The sequence below is a fragment of the Heloderma suspectum genome, chromosome 6, assembly GCF_057233095.1.
Source record: "Heloderma suspectum isolate Gila_16-S chromosome 6, 16-S_ref, whole genome shotgun sequence".
Lineage (NCBI taxonomy): Eukaryota > Metazoa > Chordata > Lepidosauria > Squamata > Helodermatidae > Heloderma > Heloderma suspectum.
Window position 1 is genome coordinate 1,584,734 of NC_139463.1, and position 13,467 is coordinate 1,598,200.

Below are 13,467 nucleotides of genomic sequence, written 5' to 3' on the forward strand. Positions count from 1 at the left end.
GTTAGATGCGAGGTTGGGGGAAACCTCGTTCAGCCCATCCAACCATTCCAGATCAAGTTAGCCATCTTCAGTCTTTTGTTAGCAAACGTGTTTAATCCTTTTAGTGCCAGATTAACATGCCTCTCCTTTTGCTACTGTGCATGCATGTTCAAATACCTTGCTGGCCACGAGGACTAGAAACGTGAGCATGTGTATGTTGTTTTAAAATTAAGCCGAATTTCACAAACACAGAATTGCTGCAGGGGAACTGCCTTGGTTAGAAGTTGGGAGGAGGAGAAGCCTTGTCCATGCCGGGTAACTCAGAGCTGCCTGTTCCGGGAAGTGGCTTGTCACAGTCCTGCCCTTGGTAACTCTCCAGGTGGCCTCCTCCCTCTTTTGCCTGAGCACCTTGTCTAGGAGCACCTTTTTCCCATGCCTCTCCATTGACTAGGAGTTGACGTGATGTCCTGCCTGGCCAGCCCAGAGCTCGCAAAGCCCAAACCTCCCGCTGCTTTTGTGCTCTTCCTTCTTATGGAAGTGAGAGTCACTCGCGGGTTCTGTGCTTTCTAGTTAATAGCCGAGTGCCAGCACTTGAAGGCTGAGAGGCAGGTGGAGCCGCTGAACGAAGATGTGCTGCTTGCCATGGCCGAGATGGGGCTGGACAAGGAGCGCACCCTTCAGGTATAGGTGCCACTGGGCATTCTGGGGAGACCGGGCCGGGGGGGGGGGGGTGCCTTTGGTGCAAGGGAAAGGTGACGATTTTGTTTCCCTGCCCTCCCAGTCATTAAGAACAGATGCCTACGATCACTACAGTGCAATCTACAGCCTGCTCTGTGATCGCCTGAAGAGGCATAAGAACCTGCGTATTTCCTCCCTGCCAAGCCTTCCACGGACCATGACTTTCCCAGCACCAGCCAGCATCCAGGTTAGTCTGGTGTGAGCTGCAGTGACACTGCCTTGGGATTAGCTGGCATAATGCAACAGGGAGGGTCTAGAGCTAGGGTCCCTGAGTTCTGAAATCCCAGCATCCCTCTGCCTTAGGCTAGGCTTGTGCTGTGTAAGCCTGGCCTTCAGGCAGGAAAAAGTTGCTGTAAGCTGGAAATGACTGCTGTTTGTCTCTGTGAGCAGGTGGGCTCTTGCAAGGGCTTTGGAGCTCATTCCCTTGGGGATGTAGCTGGCAAGGCTTCCTTCAGCATCCCCAACAGATGCCCACCCAGCCTTTGGAAATCTCACTGGCTTCCAGGGTCCACAGTTCAATTCTGTTTGCTGCTGCTACTTTCCTCAGCAGATCAACTGAGCAGTTTTGCCACTCCTTCCTTTCTGGCCTGTCTGAGTAGGGAAAAATGGTTAGCATCTTAGTATCTGCAGTTAGGCAATGCCATTATTAGGACCAGCTAAAAGATTGCAAAATAGTGAGCAAGCTTTTGAGTTCACAGAACTCTTTATTAGGCTGGATGCTAAACAAAACAGTGTGTGTGTGTGGGGGGGGGGCATTGCTGACTTTGCTGTTGTTAGTATCTCCCCAGGCCCTCAGTCTGAGAACTTGAGAGAGCCTCCATTCTCTAAAGTGTCCCTTTTTGGCTGTGGGTGGTGGCAGAGAGCCTGGGGGCTCCTGCAGCTGACATGTTTGGACACTGCCCGCCACCAGTGGCTGAGCAGGAGGCACAAGGCCTGCTGGAGCCTTTCTGTGCATAGCATTCAGCGTTTGGTCTGTGTCTGCTTTGCAGGCAGAGCAGGCAAGCAACACGGTAAGCCTCAGCGTCCCACAAGTGCAGCTCATCAACCCAGAGAACCAAATAGTGGAGGTAAGTGTTCCTTCTCTCCTGGGTTCCTTCTTTCCTACTCTGAGTGCTTCTGCCTTTCTTCCCACACCCCTTCTTTTGTGTTCCTGCCATAGACGGATGGAACAATGAACCTGGATAGCGATGAAGGCGAAGAGCCATCCCCCGAAGCTCTGGTCCGCTACCTCTCCATGAGGAGGCACACGGTTGGAGTGGCTGATCCTCGGTGAGTGTTGCTGCCTGCCTGCCTGCCACCCCTTGCAGGCCATCCCAGAGCCATCCAAGTGTCGGCAAGCTTTCCTCCAGGGTTGCAAACCTCTAGCCTGGTTCCTATCTCACCTCAGTGGCAGTTCTCATGTTTGGGGTGTCTGGTCCCACTTCGCTGGTAGCACATTATATTCCATAAGCCATTTGGCCTGCAGACCATCAGCCCAGAAAATCAGGAAAGCAGAAGATGGGGCCGTAGATCAGTGATAGAGCACCCACTTTGCAGGCCGAAAGTCCCAGCTTTGATCCTCGGCAGCATCTCCAAGTACAACTGGAAAAAACCCTGCCTGAAACCCTGGAGAGCTGCTGCTCCCAGTCAGTGTCAACCACACTGGGCTAGATGGACCCAGGACCTGACTTGGAATGAGGCAGCTTCCTACTTTCCTGTGTTCCTAAGGCGGGTGGAGACATCCTCCTGCTGCTCCCCAGTGTCAGGAGCTGCGCCAGTAAGTGGGGTTACCTGGACTTGCCTCTGAGTGGTTGTGCCTGTGTTTGCAGCACTGAGGTGCTGGAGGACCTCCAGAAGCTGCTCCCCGGCTTCCCCCGCATCACGCCCCAGGCCCCGTTCCTGCCGGTGGCACCAAACATGAATATGGCAGCCAACATGCTTCCCCTGCAGCACCTGCAACCAACAGGCCCGTTGGAGTACAAGGTATGGCAAGGGAGGGGCTTGAGGTGCGTCAGCATCTCTCCCTGCTCCACAGACTGCTCCGACCACGACGGCTCCGTGAGCCTGCTCAGTGGGCTCCTCAGGCAAATGGAGGCCACATGTGCACACCTGCACAGTGTGGAGGGCCAGAGTCCCCGCTGGCTTTGCTGCCCAGCTGTATGACTGGGCTCCCCATTTCTGTTTTGGGGTGCATGCTTTTGGAGGATTGCAGCACCTGCACACCCCTCTGCCCCATCCTTGCTCCTGACTTGGAGGTGTGCAGCCATGAACTGGTAGAGATGGAGCATTTTCTTGCAGGAGCAGTCCTTGCTGCAGCCCCCAACTCTGCAGTTGCTGAATGGAATGGGACCCCTTGGACGGAGGGCGTCAGATGGAGGAGCCAATATCCAGTTACATGCACAGCAGCTCTTGAAGCGTCCCCGGGGTCCTTCTCCACTTGTTACCATGACACCAGTAAGTCACAAAACTTCAGTGACACACTAACTAGTGCTGAGCTTGCTGTTTCCCTCCTTCCTCCAAACCTGTTTTCCTTTTGCGTTGTATATTTGAATTGTAGGCCTGAGGGCAGGGGCTGTCCTGTTGTTGATCTTTGTAAACTGGTCTGTGGGCCCTTTTCAGCAGAAGAGCAGGGGGGAAATGCTTCAGATCCATAAATGATGAGAAGCCAGTGAGGTTCCTGGTGCAGGGCTGGGTCCGCTTTTCCCAGTTTCACACCTCCACGAATGTGGGCTGGAGGGCGGGGGGGGGGGGCGGGTAGCATTCAGCATCTGTGCTTGCTTGTGGCAGGTGACAGAGATGGTCCAGACATGTGCAGAATGCATGACTGCATTGGCCCGTCGCCCTTGCTGGTTTGAGATGTGTCTTGTGGACCTCGGTTCTTCTTGCCAGCTCTCCTACTGACTGTTCCCTCAGCTGAGACTGCTTGGCTGTCACTGTGGCCATGTGGCGAGAGTGGGATGACGCAGCATTACCCAGGTGCCTCCCAAGCCAGGGCCTAATTCCGCAGTCCTCTCCCTTTTCAAAGGCCTCATTGGTCACTCTCGTCCCCCTTGTCTACTCCTTCCAAAGGGCCCCTTTCTTCCTGTGGAGGAGCTTTTCAAGGGAACGTGGCCACGCCAGGTCAGGCCAGTCCTCCTGTGAGGCACTCATTAGCACAGACTGGGCGGTCCCACCAAGCGCATTTCTCATGCATCCTTAAGTTGCACCGAGACAGCCCTCCCTGGGGAAAGAGCTTGGTCTGTTTGGAGTCCTTCTTGGAGTTTTGCAGGCTGCTGCAGAAGTGATGAACTTTGTCTGTCCATCTGGGCCTAGAGTGGGAATCTCTGGGGAGGAATCCAAACCTTGGGGTGGCACCGGGATGTGAAAAAGTCTTTCTGCAGAGCCCAGCCCCTGCCCTCCTCCCTCTCCAGGCAGTGCCCGCCGTGACCCCTGTGGATGAGGAGAGCTCAGACGGGGAGCCGGATCAGGAAGCCGTGCAGAGGTAACGCTCCTGTGGCGGCAGCTGTTAGCCCCTCTGGCATCAGAGGGAGGCCCTGTGGTGTCTGGCAGCTGCTTTAACCATCACTGGGCAGCAGGTTTGCGTGTGGTTTCTGCTTCGCCTGTGCTTCTCTGGGAGCTGGTTTTCCATGTGGACTCTGCTGCAGCTGTGACCTGCCCCTGCTCCATTCCCTGGTCTTGCTACTAACCTCTTTGTGCTGACTGGATGGGTAGGTAGAAGTTCTTCTAGCATCTGGGGCTCAGCTCAGTAAGTAAGATGCCCACAGGTTGGCTTTCTGATGCCCTGGCTACATCGGTTCTCACTGACAGGCTCCAAAATGGCCTGTCATGATGCTGCTGAAGTAGTTTGCTTCAATATCCTTTCTGGAATACTCTCCTTGTAGCTTGTTGCCCCAGGGAAAGACTTGCAGACTGTCTTGGTAGCAGCTGTGTACTTTCTGCCAAGCAGCTCCAGTGCATTGCAAGCAATTCAGGGCCTTGCTAGCCTTCCTAATTCCTAGGCAAGTGGCTTTGCTTTCAAAGATCTCTGGGTTTGCCTAGAACTGCAGCCTCCTGGAGAGTGGGACTAGTTCCTTTTCCTTCAGAGAAGGAGGCAGGCAAAGAAACTGGGTGCAAAGGCTGGGTATGTCATTTGGTGAGGCAATTGGGACCCTTTTAGAAATGGAACACCCATGGAGGGCCCCATGAAGGCTAGCTGGTGTCTCGTAGGCCACCCATGTGGGGCCTTTGCAGCCTTTTAATACTCCCTTTCCCCCTCTTCAAGGCCTCCCCATCCCAGTGATCCAGTCTGCTGTAACCTCACTGTTTGGGTGAACAGGCAGAGTTGTACCATGAGGCAAAGCTGCAAAGTGTGAATCAGAGGCATACTTCTGGTGAGGCTGCCTTTGTGCCATTAAATCTGAATGTCCCTTCTAAGGGTATGGAGTGGCCTTGTGCTGAGCTGAACCACGTGCCCACCCGAGTGAAACCCCTGGTCTGCTAGGCCCAGGACTGCCCCCACTGCTGAGTAGTGGCTCTCCAGGAGCTTGGGCAGAGAAGTCTCTTCTCCATCGCCTGCCATCCAAGAGACCTTTGTCAGCGGGGAGGCTGGGGGGCTCGCGCATGCCAAGGGGATGCTGTGCCCTGGAGCTCTGGGCCCTGCTTGGCCTTTGTGCTGTGGCGCTTCAGAACATCTTCCTTGGTTAGGCGGCACATCAGTCTGGGAGGGCAGAGGAAGCTCACTTGTGCCAGGCTCCTTCGCCGCTTATCCTAAGATGGTGAGTGGCTAGATCGCGTCCCCCACCCCCAGTGTGATGCTCCTGCCTGCCTCCGTGTTGGACATCAGATCACACCACCAGTTGCCAAAGCAGGAGGGTCACTGTTGTGGCTGTCAGGGTCAGTGCAGATATTCTCCTCTCTAGAATTCCACGCAATTGGCTCTGCTTCTCATAATACTGGAGAGGCTGCAGGAGGCCCCCTCCCCCACTCCAGCCTGGGTTTGTCTGAAGGTCCTCACCTTGCAATCCAGCGCCCTCTCTCCGCCTGGACCAGCAGCATAACTCTAGTGGAGTTAATGGCAAGATTCCCCCCCCCCCCGCCCCCGGCTTGAAATGAAACACTCTTAGCAGGCTGTGGATTCAGAACTCTTCAGGAAATGGCCCAGGTGCCACCTGCGTACAAGGTGGAGATGCCGGCATGCTCCCTGCCGCTAACTCCCTTCCATCCTGTCAGTGCCTCTGCTTTTCCCTTGACTGGAGGGGGGCAGCAGGCAGCAGGCAGGGAGAATAGCTTCCGTTGCTGCTGTTCCCTATGGCTGCAACACGTGTAGCCCCAAAACACTGAAGCCCTGACCAGGCCTCACCCGTCTTTTAACCAGCCTTTGATAAATTAACCAAACACTTTCAGCAGTGAGATGATGTGGGTGGAAAGTCTGGGAAGCCATGCTGTGCTTGCCCATCTGAGGGCCCTCTGAGATCTGGCCCCAGTACCTCAGGTTGGTGGGGGAGGCAATCCCCAAGCTGTCCCTTCCCTGGGGGAAAGTGAAACCTTCCTGGAGCGCAAGTTGCTCTTCTGGCGTACACTTGCTGAAACCTGGCACCGTTTGGAAGCCAAGAGGCTCCCTTTCTGCTGGGCACTACCTGCTGTCTCTACCTTCAGGGCCCCAGAGGTGGTGCTCTTGCTGCCTTGTTGCAGCACACCTCAGGCCAGGCGTGATGGGGAGGGGTTGCCAGAGGGCCCCTGCTGTTTCCACAGTTGTGCAGAGAAACACCCTGTTGAAAGCAGTTTCTTCCAGCTCTGTGTTGGGAGAAGCTGCTCCAAGGGAAATTCTCAGCTTGAAGGGAATTGTCCCATCTGGAGACTTGCTGGTGTGTTGTCCTTTGGCTTCTGGTTGTGAGACCCACGTCAGGATGGGCTGCCCCAACACTGTGAGGCTTTTGGCTCAAGCCTGGTCTTCTCCCTCAACAGAGCTCGGTCGCTTTAGGGGCCAGTGCCAGCATCGAGGAAGCCCCTTTTCTCATCCTCCTCCTGGCAGCTGCTGCAACACTCTGGGTGGGCCTGCTCGTAACGCCTCGTGCTTTGCTTGGGTTCTCTGTAGGCTGGCGTTTCTGCTTTTTCCAGAGTTGCCCTGGGCCCACAAGGGCCAGTCTTTCTCCCTCCCACCACCCTCGTCCCATTCAAAAACTCCTCTGAGGGAGCTGAGCGGTGGGGCTCTCTGGAGCGCTCCAGGCACTGCCCCCCGCACCGCCTCTCCCTCTCACCAAATGTGCTCCTGCTTGTTGCAGATACTTGGCCAATAGGTCCAAAAGGCACACACTGGCAATGACCAACCCCACTGCGGAAATCCCGCCTGACTTGCAGAGGCAGCTAGGACAGCAGCCCTTCCGCTCCCGGGCATCACACCTGGCACCCGACCAGCACCGGTGAGTAGTGGCACCGGCCGCTCGGGCAGCACCAGAGAGCAGAATGCCCCCCCCCACTGGTAGAGGGAGGCATTTGCCTGGGACCCCTGCAGCACGTGCAGAGCCCCTCCTGCCTTCCAGCCGCACATGCGTCCTGCCCCCCGGTGCCCTGGGTGGACAGGACTGGGCAGCTGGCAGTTGCCATGTTGGGACTGGGCCGACCTAACTGGGGCGGATGCTTCGCCAGTCTAATAAGCAGCACACCGGCGTCAGGAAGGACGGCTTGTTGTAGCTGGACCTGTGTGTCCGCTTGGCTGACTTGGGTAACAGCCCCCCCCCCCCCCCCCGGCCATCTCCTTGCCCTGATTTATCCAAAGGCTGGATCAGAGGTGGAAGTGAATTGAGAGAGTCAGCACCAGAGATCAGGGGAGGGGGGGAGGTTGTTGTTGTTTTACTTGATTCTCTTTTATGTGATACAAATAGTGATCGGGTACATTGTAGCAAGATTGTTACCTCTGGTGGGTGGTGTTTGAGTAGTATCCTCTGAGTGACCCAAGGCAGCCAGCGACAGGATGTGGCCGGAATGCTCTGACGTCCTGTGTTTATAGAGCCACGGATGGTCACCTCATGATAACAGCCCTTAGAGGAGGACCTCTGGACCTTCGTTGTGTCAACAGCTCTGTTGTGGGATCTGCACTAGAAATGTGTGTGTTTGCCTGCAGAGTTTCCTTGATAGAATTCCTGGGGGGGTGGGGGCTGCTGTGGCAGAGGCACAAGTGTGACCTTTGGTTGTTGCAAAATAATCTGAGACACACAGAGCCCCGAGCCTCCGCTGCAGGTTTTGCCAGAGGCGCTCGAAGCCCCTCTCCTCCCAGCCCCAGGAGGCAGGCAGCAGTGGCGGCACTACACCCCCCGCCCCACCTCCCAGTCTTACGGGAGCCCCCTGCTGAGCCCCTTCACTGACTCACCTTGCTGGGGCCTGCAAGCCTGTTTTGTAACGGTCACCAGAGAGCTGCTGAGCTGGTCAGTGACGTCACCAGCTGGAGCAGTTGAACTCTGAGCCAGCTGAAGCCATGCACATTCCACGCTGGAACCTGAGCAGGCCAAAGATAAGGTGTGCCCTCCCTGGGGATCTCCTTGTTAAGATGTGCTGCAGGGCTGGAGTGGGTTCGTGTGTGGCTCAGGGAGGGACATCTGGCTGAGGAAATAGAGAGCTTTGGCAGAGGCAGCTCTAAGCTCTGCATCTTCTCTGCTTCCTTGCTCTTCGTTCAGAAAGCCAGGAAGAGCCGTCCAGGTGCAGAGTTTCTCCTGCCTTTGGTGCATGGGGGCTGCTGTGGGCCTCTCCACTGGTGCAGCTGCTCCAGGGCTAATGCCGGGAGAAGCAGGTCCTCTGGAGAACAGATGGGAGCTCTTTCTCCCCGCTCCATGCAGCTCTCTTGAAGCCGGCCTGGATCTCGCCTCCGGGTCAGCTGGGGGCCTGAGCGGTTTACACGTTCTGGTGCTGGCACATTGACTAGCTCCTGTTCCATGTCCTGAATCCCCACCAGTAAATCAGTGTCTCAGCCCCCTCCACGGAGGGCACGACATTCCAGGAGCGTGGCAGCTTGTTCCCTTGAAGCCAAAAGACAACAAAAGTGATACAAGATCACACAGGTGCCAGTTTATTTTGTGCCAAGTTGCCTAGTGCTTTGGAGAATACCTCCTTCCTCAGGAGCTCCTTAAAGTACTTAACATGTTACAGTTTTATACATATACAAGATAATCACAGAAAATACCATGGACTGATCAAGTATCCCTCTCTCTCAGAAGCGGTGTCTGAAACACCACGCCTTGTCTGGTGCCCAGATACTTGTGTGGGGGTGGCGGTGCTGAGCAGCATGCCATCGGCTGCGCTGCTTGAACACAGCTTCTCTGCTGGGATGTGGTCCTGAATTGCGTTCCAGAGAAAAGCTGCTTTGTGGCTTTAGTAGGCAGCTGGGCTCTGCTGTCTTGGGATGGACAGCAGCCATCCGTACTTGAGCAGCTGACCAGATTGCCTCGATCCAACGTGGTTAATAGCATGAGAGGAGCTCTGCTGGATCAGACCAGTGACCTCTCTAGTCCAGCATTCAGTTCCCAGTGTGGCCAACCGGCTGCCCAACGGGGAGCCCCCAAGCAGGGTGTGTTGTTGGCCAGTGGAGGCGGGGGCTTACCTGGCACTGCTCATTTCCTACAACAAGGGCTCCTTAGGCTGAAACCTGCCCTGTCGTCATGCCTTCTGTAGTGCCACCATCCTAAGATAGGAAGGACTGTGTAACTCAGACAGGGGACTGTACTCGGCACACGCGTAGGGGCAGCCTATCAGTTTACACGTTCTGTAGCTGAGTCACCCCTAGTAAGCCCCTGCTGAGACAAGAGGCAGCCTAGCAGGACACTGTAGTACGGGAGTGGCCCTGATGCAAGCCCATCCTCCTCTTCCAAGTTTTCCTAGCACATGGTGGCCGTGGACACTGCCACTAGAACCTGGGTCAGATGCACTGAGCAGGGAGGGGAGGAGTCTGCCCAAGCCGGCCTCTCTCAGTTCTCTCCACTGCATTGTGGGGTGGGCCAGCCCCTGCCTCCCAGGGGGTCAGGGGGCTGGCTTTGTTCCTGGACCTGTGGCTCACACCGCCCTCCCGGCCATTGTGTTCTCTTGCCACCTGCAGTCTGCAAGGGTGAGAGCGATGAGAGGAGAAGAGGGAAGAGCTGCTCAGCAGACTGGTTGAAAGGGGGGTTGGACTGAGAGGGCTTGGGGTCATGGTTCCTCTGCTCCCCACTGTTAGGTTGTCCCAGGCCTTCCTCTCCCCTGGGGCTGATTGCTTTGGTCAGAATGACTTCAGGGGCCAGCAGTGCCCTCCTTGGCCTGGGCACGACTCCCCATCTCCTGCCACTCACTGGTGCTCTGATTCAGCAACTTGTAAATGGACTCCAGAGATGGAAAGAAAGCTGCACCTCCATAGCGGTTTTCCTTGTGGGTAGGATGGAGTGGCCAGGGTGGGCATTAATCTGTGGCCAAAGATAGGCAGGCTTGTAGCCCCACCCCTGCAGCCTTACCTGTGTGGCAGTGCTTCCAGGCTCAGGGCTGGCAGGACACCAGGAGACCCAGGTACATCAAATCTGGTGCTAAGGAATTTGAAATCCTTTTCAGTTCTTGTCTACTTGGATTTGAAACCTTTTTCCTGTCTTGGCACCTTGTATTCCAGGGTTGGGGAACATCTGGCCCTCCAGATGTCATTGGACCACGGCTCCCATCATCCCTCATCATTTTCTGTGCTGGCTGAGGCTGATGGGGACACTTCTGAAGGGCCACACGTTCCCGACCTCCCCTGGATTTGCCAGAGAGGGGACAACCACGACAAGCTAGCTCCCCTGTCTGTTTTGGACCAACTTGCTGTATTTGTCCAAGATGCCACAGGGCCCCTAGAGGTCAGTGCCAGGGACCAGAGACTTGAGGAGTTGGAGAAGCTGCTGGCATTCTGCGTGACTTGAGAACAGATGGGTGCTGAAGCACGTCTGCCCATTTCTGCTTCCAGGGTTGTAGGTGCCCCAGAAAGTCACACTTCAAAATAATATCTGTTTTGCACATAAAGTAAGTTGGCAGATTCATCTGCCCAAAATGTGCATGTGTGAAGTGATTGATTCCAAGCCTTACTCGGGGGAGGTGGTTGGGGGGCAGGATCAGGCTACTGGGGACATGCCTTTGGTTGGTTACACTGGTGCCTTTAACCTCCTCTCCATGTGTGTTCGTGTGTGTGTGCGTGTGTGTACATACAGCTATGTCTACAAGGACTCCAACACTCTGCACCTCCCCACGGAGCGCTTCTCTCCAGTTCGCCGTTTCTCTGACGGGGCTGCCAGCATCCAGGCATTCAAGGCCCAGCTGGAGCGGATGGGCAACCACAGCAGCATCAAGCAGCTGCAGCAGGTACCAAGCTGCGAGGAGGAGGGTGTGGGAGAGCGGAAGTTGAGCAGCATCTCCTGCCGGCAAAATGAGCGGCCGGGTTTGGGGTTTGGGCTGCTTCCAGACGAGGCTTTGGTGCCCTTGCCCACCTCATTTGCAGGATTGTCCAGGGAACCCAGCAATACCATCTTCCATTTGTAGTCTTCTCACCACTTCTTTGGCCCTTTTTCCCTGCATAAAAAAATCAATTGAGGAGGGAAAGGTGTGGGATGGCTGCATGATGCCTTTTGACGGGCAGCCCGAGGAGCCCTCCATCTGGAAGCACCCGTAAAAGCTCCCCAGCGGCTCCTGCAGGAAGGCTTTGCCTGTCTTTCTGCAGTGCCTGAAGCAGCAACTTGGAAATCCCAGGGCACTGCAGAGTTGCCACGTGGCCATCAAGGAAATGGGGTGGGCGTTCATCTCGACCACAGGCAGCCGCGAAGAAAGGGTTGTCACAGAGCTTGCCTGCGAACCTCCCCCTCGTGCAGTGCCTTCTGTGGCTCTGAGCCAGGCAGCAGCGAAAGCTTACCAGGTGGGTTGTTTCAGGAGTGCGAGCAGCTCCAGAAGATGTACGGGGGGCACATGGACGAGAGAACCCTGGAGAAGACGCAGCAGCAGCACATCTTGTACCAGCAGGAGCAGCATCAGCAGATCCTTCAGCAGCAGATCCAGGTACTGGCGCATCCCAGGGGGACAGGGCAGGCACAGGCCATCAGAATGCCTCTGCCCTGAACCTTCCCAAAGGGCCTTCGGTCAGTGGCAGGGCACCTGCATTGTTGTCAGAAGGTCCCAGCTTCAGTCCCGACCTGAGGCCCTGGAGAGTTGCTGCCAGTCAGATTAGATAGAGTTACTGAGTTCGATGGACTAATGGTCTGGCTTTGGACAAGGCCGCGTCCTGCTTCATTCCCCCGCTCCCTCCCCACGCCCCAATATGGCTGCTCCAAGTGCTGAAATGGCACTCCCTGTTGAACAGCAGCGTACATCTTGGGACAGGGCTATCGAGAGAGTTGTAATTCCCTGCCAGGTGCCCGCTCTGCTCATTCAGATCTTTCTTCCATCCGCCACTCCTCTCTCACAGAGCAGCTTCGGCACATGACTCCTTTAGCCTTCTGCTGAAAGGTTGCTTCTTGTTGGAAAGCCAGGAAGATGGTGCCTGAGCAGCCTCTTGAATACTAGGATGTTGCTCAGCATGACCCCCGTGGGACCGATTCTTTCCAATTTGTGTATTGCTATGGATGCTGCTGTGCACCAACACTCCCTTTTGTTTCCTCCCTCCCATGCCTCACACAGGATTGCGTCCGCCCTCCTCAGCCCTCTCCGCCCCTGCAAGCTCCGGGTGAAAACCAGCCTGCTCTGCTCACACACCAGCTCCAGAGGTAAGTGAGAGTCCTGCCTCTGCTCCATCTTCCGGGTGGTGCGAAGGAGGCCTTGCATTGCCTCACGTGCCAGGGCCAGCCCCGCTGCTTCCCTCCCGGGGAGCCCAAGCAGAGATCTGCCCAGGCCCTCTGGCCTGCTGCTCACTCAGCTGCTGCAACTTGCAGTTATTAAGCTGCAAACACACTCAGATATCGCTGGGGGGGAGAAGCCAGACAATGACCCTGTGCAGCCAGGCCACGATGCAGTAAGCCTACTGGAAGAGCAGGTTTAGCTTGAAGAAATGCTTTTCCAGACTGACAGGAGCAGCCCAAGCAGAAAGGCTGGGGTTTCGCCTCCCTTTCCAAAAAGGGCTGTGCAGACATCTGGCAGGGATGCCTTCCAGAGAGGACAGGGTGGGGTCTAGGAGCCAATTGGCGATTGACTAGTCTACCAACAGCACAAGAATGTCCGAATAAGGCTTGGCGTAGAGCTGTTATGTCAAAGCTTATGGAAATCTTATACCTGCGAGAAGGTAGACAAAAAGTGGGAAAATGGCGCCATTTATTGAGCATATGAGTCAAATTTAATATTGATTATAAATCACTATAAAGCTCTATCACTGTTGATGTTATTATTAGTGTATTATAAGGAACCCCAGAACACAGGTAATGAGAATTTTTACTCTTGCGGTTGAATCTAGAACGCGCGCACGCACACACACGCGCTCTTTCATGTTTGGTTTAAAAAAGGGGGGTTGCTGAGTGTCCCGCTCCCAGGCCTTCGCTTGTGTGGGCAGGCCGTAACGGGGAAACCATTCGGAGGCAGGGGCTGCTGCTAAACCTACTGACCCTTCCCTGCAGCTTGCCTCATGGCGGTCCTCCTCTCCCCCGGCTGCATGTGGGGGAGGCTCGGGCCAAGGCAGCTGCACAGCCAAGCCAGTGGTCCCCGCTTCTTGGCATACATTTTGCCTGGACTCATTCTCACTCTCCTGGTTGCTTGCCGCGTCAGCGAACATACTGTGCAGCCGGCCGAGGGGCTGCTGGGCCACCAAGCCTCACCACCAAGCCACACATGAGCAAA

General features: G+C 55.7%; 1 protein-coding gene across 5 annotated transcripts in view; it reads left to right on the plus strand.

Annotated features, from left to right (window-relative positions):
• The window catches only part of SIK3 (SIK family kinase 3), a 146,702-nt gene that overhangs the window by 121,860 nt on the left and 11,375 nt on the right, over positions 1-13,467 (plus strand). For all 5 annotated transcript variants that reach the window (XR_014792850.1, XM_084860572.1, XM_084860570.1 and 2 more), the window contains exons 8-18: positions 550-660; positions 761-904; positions 1,707-1,784; positions 1,877-1,986; positions 2,526-2,679; positions 2,995-3,150; positions 4,107-4,177; positions 6,957-7,094; positions 10,866-11,016; positions 11,578-11,703; positions 12,322-12,407. Coding sequence is in view for 4 of the 5 variants with exons in the window: in XM_084860572.1 (XP_084716698.1) it covers positions 550-660; positions 761-904; positions 1,707-1,784; positions 1,877-1,986; positions 2,526-2,679; positions 2,995-3,150; positions 4,107-4,177; positions 6,957-7,094; positions 10,866-11,016; positions 11,578-11,703; positions 12,322-12,407 (1,325 nt within the window). In the remaining variant the exon portion in view is untranslated. The remainder of the gene's footprint in view (positions 1-549; positions 661-760; positions 905-1,706; positions 1,785-1,876; positions 1,987-2,525; positions 2,680-2,994; positions 3,151-4,106; positions 4,178-6,956; positions 7,095-10,865; positions 11,017-11,577; positions 11,704-12,321; positions 12,408-13,467) is intronic.